At 37.5% G+C, this 18251-nt stretch overlaps 1 protein-coding gene across 39 annotated transcripts in view; it reads right to left on the bottom strand.

Moving 5' to 3' along the window:
- ANK2 (ankyrin 2) overlaps positions 1-18251 on the bottom strand; it is a 683465-nt gene that overhangs the window by 228134 nt on the left and 437080 nt on the right. For 6 of the 39 annotated variants that reach the window (XM_063723586.1, XM_063723587.1, XM_054554372.2 and 3 more), the window contains exon 2: positions 2614-2658. The exons of 22 other annotated variants lie outside the window; for them this stretch is intronic. In XM_063723586.1, coding sequence (XP_063579656.1) covers positions 2614-2658 — 45 coding nt within the window. Of the gene's footprint in view, positions 1-2613; positions 2659-7616; positions 8727-18251 lie in introns of those variants that run through there. 11 more of the 39 variants (XM_054554354.2, XM_054554355.2, XM_054554360.2 and 8 more) reach the window with 8 other exon arrangements.

Here is an 18251-nt window from a genome sequence, read left to right as displayed (position 1 = left end):
GATGTGGTAGTTCACAGAATACACTTTGGGAGGCGCTGACATAAAGGATTAACTAGACTTTTCATACTGTGTATTTATTACACAATCCCAAATACACTTTATCCTAAGTCATCATTAATCATCTAGTCTGTCAAAATGTATGCTGTAAGAATGCATAAAAAGCTGAATATCATAAGCCATTTTTAAAAGAAATGATTATGTATTATAGATGGTATAGACAAATCTGTGAAATATATACCTTACTAATACAAAATGGTTAAATCTCTTTTATTCCTGAAAAAATACTCTTTTTCTTTTGTAACTCTGGGGAAAAGTTCATATGTAACAACCAGTGGTTTTCAAAAAGGAAAGATTTTCACAAATTTTTCTATGTACTTCTGTTTTACTAGGTATCTTAGAAGATGCTTTCTAATATCCTTCAGAAAGCCAATAATCTAGAAAGGTATGACACAAAAGTAGCAAATATAAAGATACTTCAGATCTAGTTCTAATATATTATTTGTGACTTGTGAGAGATCCAATTTAAATCCACAATGTGTTTATTTAATAGAGTTGCTGTACTAGAATATGGAAATTCCTACAGTGTCAAACAGAATCTATGGTTTACTTCAAAGCTCCCTTTTGAAACTCATTGATGACTGAGGAAGGTAAAGAGTACAGAAAAAAAAAAAAGACTGAAATTTAAATAAACTGTATGTCAGCAACACTTAAACTCATCAAAAACACAGTTTCAATTTATAATCTCTACTATTACACAGCTGGCTTTCACATAGCTTTAAGAAACAATTCATTAGCTCAAAGTCACCATTGAAATGATTATACTTCTGTCAATCATTGTAATATTTTTACTATTTTTTTTTTGAGACAGCATCTTGCCCTGTCACCTAGGCTGGAGTGCAGTCGTGCAATCAAGGCTCACTGTGTCCTCAATCTCCCGGCCTGAAGAGTTCTTCCCAGCTTAGCCTCCCAAATAGCTGGGTCCACAGGTGCACACCATCAAACTTAAAAAAAAAAATTATAGAGACAGAGTCTCCCTGTGTTGCCCAGGTAGATCTCAAACTCCTGGGCACAAGTGATCCTCCTGCCTCAGCCTCCCAAAGTGCTGGAATTACACGTATACTTCTTATAAGCAAGTATTAAAGAAAGGCACAAAAAAGTTTTACTATAGTCACATAAGCCCACACAAATATGATATGAAGGTCAGCTTTGAAAAATCAAACACCTAAAATGTTGACAATCAAATGTGATATAATATGCCTAAGATTTCACAGAGAAACCCTTAAATAAAAATAAAGAATTCAGGAAACAAGTCAATCTATCTTGTGGCATAATAAGTTTTGATTAAAGGGGCATAAAATCCAAAACAGCAAAAATGAGTAAGAGGCGCAGCAGATGTCTGTGTGGGAAGGAAGCAAAATACAGCTGAAAAGAGGACTCTCTCCCCAGAGTATTCCCAGCTCCATCATCACACAGGTAACCTTGAAAAAACCACTATAGGGAAAGTGGAACTAATCTTATTAAATATAGCAGAAGAGATATTATTCAAAAGTTATTACATAGTTCAAGTAAATACAAATACTTGGTTTGAATATACCTCATTATAAAAAAAATAAATAGATAATGCTTAACATTACAATGTAATCTTTCTGTCCCTTTTTTTTTTTTTTTTTTTTTTGAGACAGAGACTTGCTCTGTCACCCAAGCTGGAGTGCAGTGGTGTAATCTTGGCTCACTGCAACCTCTACCTCCTAGGCTCCAGTGATCCTCCCACCTCAGCCCCCCAGTAGCTGGAATTACAGACGTGTGCCAGCACACCCAGTAATTTTTTTTTTTTTTGTAGAGATGGGGTTTCACTATGTTTCCCAGGGGGTCTTGAACTCCTGGGCTTAAGTGATCTTCCCACCTCAGCCTCCCAAAGTGCTGGGATTACAGGTGTGAGCCATGGCGCCCAGCCTACCTTCACCAAATTTCTTTAAAATGTAACCATTGCATTTTATGTACAACTTGATACAGAGAATAACAATTCAAGAAAATATCTACTATTTTCTATAGTAAATATGTTTTATACATATATTTTATACCAATGCTATGGTTTGAATATTTGACTCTGCAAACCTCAAATCGAAATTTGATCCCAAATGTTGGAGGCAGAGCCTAATAAAAGGTGTTTAGATCATGAGGGTGGACCCTCATGAATGGCTTAGTGCCATCCTGGTGATAAGGAGTGAGTTTTTGCTGCATTAGTTCCTATGAGAGTTCCCCTGATGGCTGATCATTAACAAGAGCCTGGCACCTCCCTCTGGTTTCTGTATACACCAGCTCTCCTACCCTTTCCTCTGTGAGTGGAAGCTTCCTGAAGCCCTCACCAAAAGCAGATGCTGGTGCAATGCTTCTTGTACAGCTTTCAGAACTGTGATCCAAATAAAACTCTTTTCTTTATAAATTACCCAGCTTCGGGTATTCTTTTGTAGCTACACAAATGAACTACGACAACCAGTAATGTGTGCAATTGCAGTAAGAGTACATTCCTTTTTTGAGCAGAAGGTTATAATTAAAACTTCTTAGTTACCAACGTCTTTACTGTTTTTAGAAGTGTTTTTGTGCTTCCATCACCTTTTCAATGTTGGCGGCCTCTGGTTTCATCTGGGGGCATGTCACCTGTAGTGGGAAAATTCCCATAAATAGATTTGCTACTTTGGGTGATTTCCTAGTCATTAATTCATTCATTTTTTTCACAAATATTTACTAAGTACGTATTAGCTGGTAGGAACTTCAAAGAAAATAGAGCTTATGATATGCAGACTACAACCTAATTGATTCTCTTAAAACAGCCTTTGGTCAATGGCCTTTCACTAGTATGCAGTTCAAATCCTAAATCTTGACTTATGAATCTCTTGATAATCTTAGCCTATGTGCCTCATCTAAATTTTGGGGGTTCCACAAATACCCAATAGAAATGGTATTATAGCCATTGCTTTCCAGTCTTTCTAATGAGTCCAATACTGAGTGTGTGAACTTCCCATAATGCTTCAGCACTTAACTTTTCTGCCACCCTCTGAGGCTGAGTTGTCATCCTGAAGTATTCTATAATCCCCTGTGCTTCCTCAGGACATGGGAACACAATATTCAAAGTCCTGCTTTGGCCATCCCTGAATTACACTCCTTCAAGCCAAGTTTGCATGTCCTACTCATCTCGGTAGGCCCGTGCCTGGCTGAATACATGCTTACTGAAGGCACAAGTGTACTTTCTTCCCAACAGGAACCCAGATGGTATTTTGCTTCCAAGATCTGCTTCAGGCTCCACCTTCTCCACTGGCAGGACGGATATTAAAAATATTTAACAACTAGTTCAGCTCAGGCACCAACCACTCCCAATGGACACTGGCCACAGCACTAGAGGGGGATGGTCCTGGAAGCCCCTTGAGAGTCCAGGCATTATTCTTTCGTTTGCTTCTTTAGAGGATGGGAGTAGGCTGGGAAATCCTGAGGATGGGGTCCTGCTAGCCTCAGAAGGGGCAGCTTGGTAGGTTCATAGTGACAGCTGCTTAATTAGCCGGTGTGAAAGCAATTCAAACTGTAAACAAGTGGTACAGCTGATCTGCACCATAACGGCTAAGTATTAGCTCTGTCCACGAGGTGTTCCAAGAGCACCAAGGCCTGCACTGATCCCCTCCTTCTTGGGCATCCTATAATGGCTCATTTTATCACTCGTGCAGCCACTGAATTCTCTACTACCTTTTATAGTTAATTGATTACATGTGGGTAAGCCCTGCTTCTAAAACTGGATTGTAAGTTCCTAGAGAATGAAAGCCATGTCTTCTCTTCTTTCAATCTTTGTTTCTTTTTTTTTTTTTTTTGGAGACAGAGTCTCACTCTCACGCAAGCTGGAGTGCAGTGGCATGATCAAAGTTCACTGCAGCCTCCACCTCCCCAGGCTCAGGTGATCCTCCCACCTTAGTCTCCTGAGTAGCTGGGACCACGGGTGTGCGCCACCACACCCAGCTAATTTTTGTAATTTTTTGTAGAAACAGGGTCTCGCCATGATGCCCAGGCTTATTTTGAACTCCTGGGCTCCAGTGATCTGCCTGCCTCGGCCTCCCAAAGTGATGGGATTACAGATGCAAGCCACCATGCCAGGCCTTTATCTTTAAATAAATCATCTAAAAGTTATATAACAATATCTACATCATTTTGTATTTTTTGAAATGCTTTACCAGAGTAATTTCCATTACACTTTTGGCTTTTATTAGGGTTAATATCAAAACTAACCATATGAAAATATTTCCTTATCTTTTATAAAACTTTTACAGAAGACAATACTATACCATTTAAACTAATTTATATTCTTTTAGAGTTCAAAACTGAAGGAAAGTTCAACTCAACTCTTTTGACATACTGATATGCTTCATAGATAAGGAATCATCTCACTCATTCTCTCACACACACACCCCTCTATTTCTTTTATAATCTCCCAAAAATCTTTCAATAAAAACAAAAATACATCCTCAATCTGATTACAATCTCACCTCCATTGTTAACATCCTAATCCAATCCTCCATCCTTGTTCACTTCAGGGCTGCAAACCTTGAAACCAGTTAAACTGGTCTCCCTTCTTTTTCTCTTGCTGCATTCACAACTCATCCTCCACCAAGGAAAGGGAGGGGGAAATGGAGGGAGGAAGAGATGGGGAGAAAGGGAGAGAGATTTTTTTTCAAAGCATAAATGAAGTCCTATCATTTTCTGGTCTAGAGCTCTCCAGAGGCTTCCCACTGTGCTTCTAATGAAATCCCAAATCCTTTTCCAAGACTCAATTATGTTTAGAAAGAAATCAAACTTTTGCCAAGGTAGGCCCATGCTTGCCTCTCATACCTCGTTGCCATCCGTCCTCTTCTTTGATCACTACATTTCAGTCATGCTAACCATCCTTCCATCCCTTGAACATTCCCAGTACATTGCCCTCTCATTTAGGCACCATGCTTCCTCATCCCCCCATATATATGCTGAAAGTCTGTCTCCTGCTATCACAGGAACTCTGTGTTGTCATCGTTAAATCGTCAGCATTCAAAACTATACCTAGCTCAGTGAACATTTGCTGATTGACTTACTATCTTTTGAGTCAGCTAGCAGAAAAGTATTTTTTTCATGATAAGACCAGAATTCATGTTCATGGTCTAAAGTAATAAGAACATTTATAGAATAATGAAAAAGCTCATACGAAAAACCGGAAATTCTCTACTACAATTGGGAAAAATTGTTAAAAACAAATGAAGCAATAAAATAAAAATCTCTGAGAGTAAACTGGTAAAAAAAGAAGGATGTGATAATTTGAAAATCAGCTAGGGTAGGTAACCTAAAAAATGTCTATATTAAAGCATCACATTTATGGTTTTGTTCTTGGGGCAAAGCAAATTAATTTGTTATGCTAAGGAAACCACAATAGAAATACACGATCTCAATGCAAGAAAAATACAGAGTATACTTAGACCAATATGCAAATTTATAAATGATGTCATCACAAAAATACAAGCCAAAAGAAGACTATAAAATAAAGATACATTTTTTATGCTGTTCTAAATAGCACTTTATCAAAACATGGTCAAGAATCCTTCTCTGTGTAAGGCATCTCCAAGAGCTGCTTCTTTCACAAGTGAACTTGGAATACACCCACCAGTCATCTGCATACATGAACATGGAAAAATAATGAGATGATGCAGTTTTCCCCTCTGCGATTAAAAATTTAGAAGCATTACCAGGACTAAATAAAAATTTAAAAACAGCTGAATTTTGTTCTTCACTTTCTCCTGTCCTGCATGTTTCCTCTTTTTTGGAGCTGCCAAGCCGATTGTGATAAAAGCAGATCTTTGGTCCTTTAAGGATTTACGTAAAAGGCAACCTCATTTCAGAGGAAAACCCTGACATATGTTTGTGAGTCTTACTTTCTCATTTGGAAGACATAAAGTCCAACTTAAACTATCTAGAATCACATATTTTGCTTCAGTCATGCTTGGTATTAAGTTAAACATTAATTTTTTCTTTTTCTCCATGGCCAAAGTGGAAAAATTCTGGGCAGAATATCACTTCTGAAGGTAGAAAATAGGTCCACTTCCACCTCTACCACACCTTTCCAATGTCACACCAATCATGATATGCTCCAGTCTATAAAACCTTTAGCAGAAGATTTTATTAAATGACTAACAGGCTATATTAATTAATTCAGAGAAATGAGACTGTATATTTTTAAAAATACACTCATTTTTGTGGTCCTGAACTAGCAGTAGTGATATTTTTTGTCCCCTCAGTTCAGAAAGCTGCATTAGAAGTGACTGCTCTGAGAAGTCCGGAGTGGCTCTCCTGGGTGGATGTGGGTAGTGGAAACCATAATCCAGGAAAAACGTTACTGCTCTTGGTTACAAACCTCGCCTGTTTGGTTGTTAACGGTGGGTGATCTCCCTTCCCCGGGACTGCCTCCCTCCCCACCATTTTTTTTCTTCATTTTTGACTACGGTGACTTCCATGCTGGAACTACTGTCTTCTGTTTCACGACAGGGCTTTCTGTTCACTGCCAACTGCAAATATTTGCCCTTCATGTTGTTTTTGTTGATAAATTCTTAGTTTTAGTTTTAGTTTCACTATGGTCTGACAGAGTTTCAGTGCTAAGAAATGATGGCATTGTTCCAGGTCAGAGTAAAAGCCAAAGAGAGCAGAGCACCACCTCCTATGCTTCAGACACTGTTCTCACTCCTGGAAATATCAGGCAAGTACATAACAAGTACAAACGCCTCTGCCTCTCTTACTCAGAAATCCTACACATCTTAGTTTCATAGTTTCAGCCAAACCATGCAACCAGCTATTTATTTTCATGCAAATAAATAACTTGCAATAAGGTCAAATTCCTGGATCTGACAGATAAAAGATAAACTTTATTCTCCAGCAAATATGAAAATCCAAATATTTCAGAGATTCCTGGCCAAAAAAAAAAAAATCACAATAAGCCTTTGTACCCATTTTAAGGAACACATCATGCCTATGAATTATTAAAATCTGAAAGTCAACTTATTTAATTGCTTAACGTTTAAGCCTTTTTACAAACTATTATTATCATAACAAGAAAAGCATTTAAGGAACTCTTCACTGAAGTTAGTCAAATATTAGAGGGGAATACCATTTTAGGCTGGAGCTGGGATACTAAGTGAGCATATGCTTAAAAAAATGCTCTGTGACTTAGTGAGAAACGAACTATACATGAATAAATAGGCGAAAGAATTTGACAGACTGAACGTAATTGAATCTCTGCAATATTGCTGAAAGTCACTCTATAATAATACGTATGTCCACCTTTGGACAAAATTCCAAATTAAAGAGACAGCGTCATTGCTCATTCGCAAATGTCAGTTCAGAGTTAAAGACAACCGAGAAAAAACAAACACGTGGCATTGTATAACATGAAGAGGAAGCAAAAGCATGCCACTTGATCAGAGGTAGTCAGGTGGTTTGATCACATTGGCTTTATTCTGTCAACTTCCTTCCAGGAAGTTTAGAGTTTTGACCAATGAGGTCTACTGTTGATTCTTATGCCACCATCCTCCCTTCGTCCTCCTTTGTGGCCCAAAACTTACCCACACTCCAGGTTCTTTGACGTCCTCACTGTTACAGCCATAGTAGTCTGGGGTTTTATCCAGTTCCTGCATGTTTCCTTGTGCTCTTATGCTCTTATCCGCATGGCAAGAAGAGCAGAGGGCTGCATTCCCCATCTCAGCTCTACAGCTCCTGCTGTCAGTGGGCCCGTCCTTGCCCTCTGCACTCTGTCCAGGGCTCCCAGGGGTACACTAATGTGGGCAATTCATCAAGATGATCCTTGGCTCCTCTGCTCAGTTCCCTTTCACGCCCCTCACCAGTTCTCCCCATCTGCTAGCTGGCTTGCTGGTGTCAGAGAGAACTCAAAACCCCCGGCAACTGCAGGCTGCATTCAGTGACCATTTCCAGTGCAGGCGCTGCCAGTCTATTTTTACACCTACCAGGCCAGCTATGCATGTCAATGGAGTGAGGGGGGTGAGGCAGACGGAGAGCAGGGGAGGGGGTGGTGTTGTTTTGTTTTTCACCATGCAAGCGGCCTGCCTCACACATGGACTTAAGTTCCTGCTGGGTAAAATGTCTCTACATATGAGAATTTTTGCATTACTCAATGAATGCCTTTGAATCTTTTTATTTCCCTCTTCTCTGTCTCTTATTCACACAATACTAAATATTTTAATGAATCTGCTTTATCAGCAGAACAGATAAAAATTATTTTTGTAATTGCTTCAACCAAGTGGAAACTACTTGGCTTATGTATACTGTCTTTCTCATTATTGTTACAGAAAACAATTAGCCATCTTTTAGCATTCTTTTAACATGTAATATTCATTGGAAACACATCCATCAAATGGCTCACCTGACACTGGTATAGAAGTTTTGGTTTTTATAATTGTGTAGTTTGTCATTATTCATGATTGTGCCACATAAGAGCAAACATGTTGATTCATTTATAATTTGTTTTAATTTTTAGTGTTTTGAAAATGTTTTCCCCAGCTTTACAAACAATAATCAAGATGGCTTTCAACACCATCCAGTCTTTGAAATCATATTACAGATTTTTGAAAGAAATTGTTTCCCACTGAGATGAGCATAGCAAATATACATTAGATATGCTGTATGAAGCTAATTACGATGAAAATCAAAGCTTTGTGATGGACTTATATGGATTAAGCTTTATTCCTGCATTAGGTTTTCCTCTAAAACTATATATATATATATTATATATATATATACACACACACATATATACAAAACTATATATTTATATATAAAATGTTATACGTTATATAGTTTAACTAGTATATAGTTTATAAAACCATATAAAATATATTAATGTAAATATATTATATATAATTATTTGAATATTAGTCCTATCCTTCCTCATTTGTTATTTGCATGTATATACAGCTTGTTTTGCAAATCATTTTAAACTACTCAATGCAGGGTCCAGACTTAGATTTTGTATTATCCATCCACATGCTATAAATTAAACATTAAATATCTAAAAAAGTATTGAATTGGAAGCAATTATTTGGGGAAAACAGGATGTGGAAGATATTTAGAAACTAACCATATCACATTTGATAGACTAGAATTTTCCTTTCCAATATGTCTTTTTTTTAAAGCTAAAAACCATTTGCCATTTTTTTTAAAAAAAACATTAAAAATAACATTCCTGAAATACCTTTCTCAGATTTGAGTTCACAAATCCCTAAACACTCAAATCTGAGAGGGACATTTTTGTATTGTTGCTTTCCACAGGACCCCATGCTGCTTTTTTGTCAATCTGGTTTTGAATAACTCTTCATTCCAGAGTTTATGAGCCTTAAGTATCTTGCTTATTATAAAGTTCCTATCCTTACAATCCAGTTTCTGAGAGGCATTGCCAGTATTCAGTGAAATTACTTTAACTTCCCAGCTATAGGTGAAGGTGTCTCTTAAAATCATGTTCTAAAAATTACTGACTGAACCAAAAATATTATGACAACAATGGAAGGGAGCTCATTTCTCCATTCATGTTAAAAGGAACATAATCTAAACCTTTTAAATGTTAAAGTTTTAAGTGAAAGTATTCACAAAGATGATGCTTCAAAATCAGTAACAAGATTAGACTGTTGGCTGGGATACACCAAGCAAAGCCTTTCATGTTGCCTGAATAATTTTATATAGACTAACGATTCATCATAATATGGTAGTTTCTCATCAAATTTTCCATATATTTGAACCATGTAGTGTAGGATTTAAGTAGGCTATGATGTTTAACGGTGTATTTATAAGTTCTTTTACAAAGATGTGGTTTTAACTTTTTTGTCTCCTTCTATAAAGTTCTTAGAACCTGGAGAAGGTCTGTGGTCCACAAAGTCTTATAATAGGTGAATATATATGAACTATTTTATTCAGAATATAAACCCAAAACAAAGAATGCCAACCAAGATTTTTCCAGCTATTGAAAGAGATGCACTCCCCCACGCACACTTTTGGAATTAGTGTACTATTTTAAAAACATTCAATAGAATCTTCAAAATAGAATTATGTCCACTTAAAACACTGGTTGTAAATCCTAAAAATTATCTCTAGCCTCCTCACTTCATTCTGGAGCCAAGGTCTGAAACTCGTACTTACACATGGAAAAGGAATATTTAACCACAGCAGATTCAGGAGATGCCCCTAGGTGCTAGATGAGTAATTTTGCTGTGCTTTAACAGCTCGAATTGTTTCCTGGCATCTTTCTGTCTCATTAATACATTACCCATTCCACCGCCATGCCTTTAATTTTACTTCTTCCGCCAAGCATGCCTTCCCCCTCCTCCATCAGTCCATGTTCACTGTCTCCTTCAAAGCTCATATTAAAGCTTTCCTTTCTCCTGCAAGTCTTCATTACACCTGTGTTATTAGGCCCTTAATCTGTGTTAACATCTTTTTGAATAAGGCTGCGACTACTATCAGCTCTCGCTCTTTACAAGATATGCCTGTTTTCTCTGACCAATGTCCTCCCATACCTAAATATGCACACTAGTATTACATGTTTGTGAGGTAAATGAATAAAAGGCAACCACAGATAGGGACGCAATTCATAATATCAATATTTAACTGGACTACACTGACCTAAACGTCTTTTTTTTTTTTTTTTTTTGCAGATTAACAGGAACAGATTTAATAATTTTAAACATATTTAAGTATGACAAATATTTAATTTCTTTTCCAGATTTTCAATAAACCTCCCTTTTGGCCTTTGAAAAAAAGGTTAACACCATTTGGGGTAAATTTTCCTAGAAAAGAAATTACAGTGCTTTGTTAAGAAGGAAAAAACCACTGAGAGTATGAACCAACCAAGTAACATGCTGACAACTGTTGGAATACACTTTCCCTAAATAACTAGTTATTTGTTTTCTTCTACCCTCCTCTTTCTTTTTCTTCATCTCAGGGAAATCATCTCATGCTTTCTCCAATAAAGAAACTTTCTGCTTGATGAATATAATATCCATACTCCTATGATTAGCACTGTCCCAAATATGCCATGTAGTGATCCCTGAACCCTGCTGCTAAAGCTTAGTGCCCAAACAGGGATGGGCCAAGGAAAGACAAATACAAACACCTGGTGCTACTGTGATGGCTGAAATTTCCTATTTTCTGGCTGAACAGATTTAAATTACCAACCTGGAACCTGGAAAACATCATAGCTGTGAAAACAGAATTTCCTATGAGCAGCTGCCTATGTGTGATCACTTCAAACTTTGCCGATGATCAGATACTTTCTAATAAAAAATAAAAGTGTAAGGGGTGTGCAGAAAAGGACCTTACTTCAGAAGTTAGTTCTATCTTCCAGTGGTTCTATCTAGTTCTATCTTCCAGTGGTTAACTAAGAGTGGCTGCCAGATAGGCACAGATAGTGGTGCCAGATAGGCACAGAAGCTTGGGTGATGTGACAACCTATATACGTAACATTTTGTCAAACTGAAGGAAAGCTTAGCAAATACAATGCAGCACCATCCTTTCATAATCCGCCAGTAGACAGTCGGGATCTCTGTGGACATCTGACAAAGAATATGCTTTCTGCCAGGGCAGAACAATGTCACCACTGTTTTTCAAAAATGCTTCAAAGTCATTAGGGCAAATTACTCAGAAAGCAAATATTTGCATGTTTGACCACACTTAGAGCAGGATACTTGAATTTGATACATGACTTAGAAAGTGAAATTCAAAGCCTCCATGACTTGACATATTTGCAATATCTCCTTAAATTCCCAGGCACTTTTACTGTTATTATTTCATCTGTATTGCTGTGTTTCAAATCCATCATTAGAGAAAAGCGATTAAGGACTGAGAACAAAGGCTAGCTTCTCAGCTTTAATCTTCTGAAAGTTGCTGCTGAAGTTCCTATGACAGCAAATCTAAAAATCATTCGCTGCAGTTTTAAATTTCACCTTTTAAATAAGAAGTCATGATTACAGAACCATCAGGAAACTAACACCTTGGAGAAGAAATAGTCTCAGTTCCATAATTTAACCTAAAGGGATGGATCACAACTCCTGAAGTGAAGTTTTGAAAAGACCTCTTAGCTAGGATTTACTAATCCCAAGTTTTGATTCCACTATGAATTTCTCTGTGTGGGCTTTTGTAACCTTTATCAAATCTGAGCTTCTATTTTCCTGTTTTTAAAAAAAGAAAATTAAATTCGATAGTTGTTGGATCCCTTCCAGCTCTGAAATTTTTCACTTCTATGACACAGAATATGTAACATTTGAACACACACCTAACACAAGGCCATAGTTGAAGGTGATCACCTATTTAGTCCATTTGCATGGGGGAAAAAAGGATAGGAATCACATGGTTTCTCATTCTCTGGGCTTGCTTTGCTCAGTAGTGTTTCCCTGGTAGACTCACAGGGAGGATGAAAACACCACTGTGGCATATGACAGACTCTTTGTTAATATCCAGGAGCTCTTTTTCAAGGTGAGGACCATTTCACTCTTATTCCACCTTTGCTGAGTATTAGCCTCACTTACACCCTGCCACATCTTTTACATGTCACAACTGTAAACTAACTGTTGCCTGGAAACATTCTTACTCTCCCAAACTGGCTTTGCAGGACAGCTTTATAGGACTTTGTAAGACAAGTCTTTGCAAATCAACTGTGTAAGCTAGTTTTATTTTCCTTCAAATGTTTTGATTAATTTATGCTTTTTTTTTTTTTTTTTAGACGGAGTTTCACTCTTGTTGCCCAGGCTGGAGTGCAATGGCGCAATCTTGGCTCATTGCAACCTCTGCCTCCTGGGTTCAAGTGATTCTCCTGCCTCAGCCTCCCAAGTAGCAGGGACTACAGGTGTGCACCACCACGCCTGGCTAATTTTGTGTTTTTAGTAGAGACGGGGTTTCACCATGTTGGTTAGGCTGGTCTCGAACTCCTGACCTCAAATGATACACCTGCCTCGGCCTCCCAAGGTGCTGGGGTTACAAGTGTGAGCCACTGGGCCCGGCCGATTAATTTATTCTTAAAGGGCCAGTGCTATCATATTAAAAAGACTGAAAAAAAATTGCCATGAGTCTTTAAAGTGGCAAATCAGAATGTTTCACTCAGAGTCATAGAATTAAATTTTTTTCTCTCCTCCAAGATCCAAGGATTATTCAAGAATATCACACAAATTTAAAAAGGTCACGTAGAGTTTCTCTTAATCTAAACTATCATGTGCAAAAAAAATATCCTAACGTGATATTTAGTCAATACTTTATATTTTTCAGATCATCATTAATATACAAGATCTATGTTACCTTTGCTGAATTTAGAAATCTGCTTCGATTACTGTCTGCCCTTCTCCCTGTTTTTGATCATGGCAGCTATAATTCAAGACTGATTGTTTCACTCAAATGCGTTTATCTAATTAAATTAATCTTTGGTTATCCCTATTGCACGCAGAATTCTCGATGCCCACATAGTCACGTGAATCCAAGGACAAGTTCTCCTGTCTTTGGGAATTACTGACCTGTGGAAAGAAAATTGGAACATTCTGTGCAATAATCAAGGCAGAATGTTATTTTCTTCCATGTTTGGGTACATTCAATACAATTTATTTGACTAAAAGTTAAACACATAATGATTTTTACAAATTGGCCCTGTTTATAACTGATCAATCAGGAAACTGTTGCATAACTTATGGATCTACACTAAATTCCCTTTATGGACATGTGGCATAATTTTTCTAATTGAGGTCAATATAAATGACTTTTACTGTTTATGCTTTACACAGATTAATCAAAATGAATATTGCCAAGCTATTCATGTGCCCACAAACATCAATTAACCAATTTAATTTTACATTCCTTCCAGCTATTATTTTCATTCCACACTGCTGCCTCTTGACTTCTGGTACATAAAGGACAACATTCTTTAATAAACAGTGCTAACAGCTTGCATAGCTTTCTGAAGGCTACTCCACACAATGCCCAACACAAAGTGGTCACTCAATAAATGTCGCTGACTGACATTAAAGAGACTATGAGGACAGAAGTGTAGGGTGGCCAAAGCAAGCCTAAGGGGCCATTTGACTAATTCTACGTTCTATCACATTGGACTGGATTTTGAAATGCAACGTGAATAAAACAATTTAGCCACTGTGCCCTCCTACTTATTTTGAAGACAAATATGTGTGTACAGAATCCCCCCAAACTGGTTAACTACTAAAGCAGGGGCTTCCCCACAGCTTTTTTGAAGAGAGGGTCAAGTGATTAAAATAAAAAAGCAAGATGGGGGCTTCATTACAATCTGGCTGTAATAGCTATTTTTTGAAGCCTAAGCCAGTGTATAACTTATAAACATTTCTAGTAAGTTTCCATCTGGCAACCAGCTGATCGAGATAATCTGAAAAGTACTCAGTTAAGGTGATTTTAAAATGAATGGTGCATAGCATGAGAATAGATCAGTTAACGGGCAAAGTCTGGTGCCCACAGGAACAACAATCTTAGAAGAGGTGTGACTGTTCACGGTAGGCTGGGGAGAAAGCTGCCTGGCTATGTTCTATATATTGCACGCCATGGTTGTCCAGACCTATCTATCAAAGAGGACTCACATGCCATGGTAGTTAGACACACTGCTTGAGCATCTAGACAAGAAAAACGGGAGTATTGTACTAATGAGCATTTATAATCAACCTCCCCAAATAATGTCTTACTATTAAGCAAATGCCGCCACGAAGATCCAGTGAACTATTCATGACTAAGGGTAGAAAATAAATATTCATTTATCCTTTCCTACTACTTATGTCTATTAGCATTTGGCCAGTGTTTTCCTTTGAAAGTTCACAGGCATTAAGCTACATATATTTATATGTTCAGTTTGTATACTCACCCTAGAGATTCTAGAGAAATAACAACCTTTCATAAACTTTTTGGGCTTCAACACATGGATTTAAATGTTTTGATACATTTGTCATTACCAAAAGATTTCTTCAACTGTAACACAGAGCTCAGTTCTGTGTAATCCTATACTCAAATATTTTAATCTATTGATTTCAAAATATTTTAAAATCCTACTTTCCCTACAAAATACACACATATGACATTTGAAATTAAGCAAGAGACATAGACATTGAAAATACACTTCCAGGCAGCAGCCAGGCATTCATCAGTCAATAACAAACCTAAGTTCAAACTAAATATCTGATGCTGGTTCAACTAGAGCATATATGAGTATTTATTTTAGAATTACCAATTAAACCTGATTTATTATGAGGATAACTGATTTTCTTGTACTATGCTGAAACACAGAATCAACTAGGCTCTTCCAGTTGTGTTACACTGACATCAGAGAGTTACTGTAAAATATGGCATTATTATTATTATTTTAAACAGCAAGATGAGTGTGCATTTAGTCAAGAACAGTTGCACTACAATTATGGAATGATACATAGACTAAATTCATTTTCTTTCAAAGACAGAAAACTTAGAGCTCCAAAAAGAACTTGAATTTCATTGTCCAACTTCATTCATTTGGGTTTTATTTCAGGATCTCTTTAGAGTAAATGTATCTATACACTTCAAGGTATAAAGAATTATTTATGATCCTTCATATATTATTCATACTGAAATAAATATCCTGAATATATATCATTTGTTCTCTCTGGAAAATGGGAGAATTATTTTCAAGTTTTCAATCTTGCCCTACTTTTGTTTGGAAAACAAAATCACTTTATAAGCAATCAAAAACTCTGGAAATACAGTCATAAATATATTAGAAAGTCAATGCTGTTATTTCATTCTTCCAAAATTATGTTAATGTGGTCTTATGTCCTCTAAGCTCCATTGCTATTAGCTACATGCTGCTAGAAATAAATTCTAGATGGACACTATCAGCTGTCATTTTGAACTTTGGTGCTCTCATCTGTATAAGGATAAGGTATAGTAAATACACTCATGCTGACGTTTATATGTGTTTAATATTTACTGTCAGAAGTTTTTAAATCACACTTAGGTCCACATAAAATTAATCTTCTCTACCAGAAGAGAAAGGAAGGAAGGAAGAAGGAAGAAGGAAAGAGGAAGAAGAGAGGAATATAAATATGATTAAAAATGCAGATATATCTCTAAAAATTAAGGGTTTTTTTCTTTAAGAGCAATTATTAAATAATATTTTTAAGAAAAAATGTTTTCCTTTTCTACTAGTTCTTTAGTATTTAAACATGCTCAGTGCTTTCCTAAGCCAATGCCCTTCTCAAACCTGCTCCTGGCCCAGTCTTCTCTGGCTCAGAGAACAGCAGCCCTATACACCTTGCTGCCCAAGCTGACGATCTTGAAGTGTTTGACATTACCTTTCCCATACATCCAGTCCTGCAGAGTCTGCTTTTTTCCATCCCTTTGCCACTATTTTAGGTCAGTGATTTATTTCCTGACTGAATTACTGTAACTGTGTCCTAAAGAGTTTACTGGTTCTAGCTTTGCTCTGTTTCAATCCATTTGCCACGCGCCTTAGCCAAGGAGATCTTTCCAAAGCTCAGACCTATTCAAGGAACTCCCTATAATCTTCAAGATAAAAGCGAAAATCTAGGCCGGGCACAGTGGCTCACACATGTAATCCCAGCACTTTGTGGGGCCGAGGTGGGTGGATCACCTGAGGTCAGGAGTTTGAGACCAGCCTGGCCAGCCTGTAATCTCAGCACTTTGAGAGGCCAAGGTGGGTGGATCACTTGAGGTCAGGAGTTTGAGACCAGCTTGGCCAGCATGGTGAAACCTCGTCTCTACTAAAAATACAAAAATTAGCTGGGCCTGGTGGCACGCACCTGTAATTCCAGCTACTCAAGAGGCTGAGGCAGGAGAATCCACTTGAACCCGGGAGGCGGAGGTTGCAGTAAGCTGAGATTGCACTGCTGCACTCCAGCCTGGGTGACAGAATGAAACTCTGTCTCCAAAAAAAAAAAAAGCCAAAATCCTTAATAATGTGGTATGGACTCCTATCTGAGCTGATCATTCTTTCCCCAGTTTTTGTTTTTTGTTTATTTGTTTGTTTTGAGACAGGGTCTGGCTCTGACACCCAAGCTGGAGTGCAGTGGCGCTCATTGCAACCTCCACCTCCCCGGGCTCAAGCGAGTCTACCACCTCAGCCTCCCAAGTAGCTGGGATTACAAGCATGCACCACCACACCTGGCTAATTTTTGTATTTTTGGTAGAGACAGGGTTTCGCCATGTTGCCCAGGATGGTCTCAAACTCCTGGACTCAAGCATTCCTCCCAAGTGCTGGGATTACAGGTGCGAACCACCATTCCTAGCGTATTCCAGTTTTCATAATCTCATCTTTGCATTCTCTCCCTTGAAATTTCTTCTGGACTTTTATTAATAACTATTCCCCTGGATCACCTCCCTCCCTCTCAGCATCTGCAAGACTCCTCTTGGAAGCCCTACCTGGCCAACAGGATTAGGAGCCTGCTGTAGACATACAGCCATCATGATGATTGTTATCCTGTATTTTAATTGTGTTTTTATGAACAGACACTATATTTTATTTGTCTGTTTGTCCCTAGTACTCCTGATAGTACCCCTATATAGCAGGCACTCATAATTGATTACTGACTAAATGAGCAATTAAAAAAACTTCCTTCACATATTTAAAATATGAGTGGTTTATGCAAACATTTATTTCATTCTTCTCACAAATATTTATTCAGCACTATACGCAGGCCCAAACACAACATTTAAATAAAAAGAGACAAATGCGTATTATTACTGATGTACTCACAGAAATGCTTTAATGAATCTCCGAGAATAGCAATCTGCAGTCATTTATCCAATTACCATTAAAAATGATTTTGTTTTGGTCACATTACTATTCTGTCAGTTCTTGTATAATTATATTTTCAGATGTTTGATTTTGGTCCAGGCACCAAATCTGTTGGTAGCCATCTGAACATGAGGAGGAATGAAAAGAACAAAAATGCCAATGGCCACAAAAGCATCAGTAGCCATGAACCACAAGATGGTTCATGAGGTAAGAGTAAGACTGTTGATCACATCATGGATATTTCAGGATATCCATCAATGTGACTATAAACATATGGAGAGTAATCATTGCTAATGTCAGGAAAATATAATTATTGTTCTCTAGAGGTCCAGAAGGACTACTCTTATAAATGTCTACACACACACACACACACACAGCTCTATGGTTTGGCCATCATTTGCCTCTACGGTAT

Source organism: Pongo abelii, chromosome 3, assembly GCF_028885655.2.
Source record: "Pongo abelii isolate AG06213 chromosome 3, NHGRI_mPonAbe1-v2.0_pri, whole genome shotgun sequence".
Lineage (NCBI taxonomy): Eukaryota > Metazoa > Chordata > Mammalia > Primates > Hominidae > Pongo > Pongo abelii.
The sequence above is the reverse complement of the archived record's forward strand: the minus strand, read 5'-3'. Positions and strand labels throughout refer to the sequence as shown.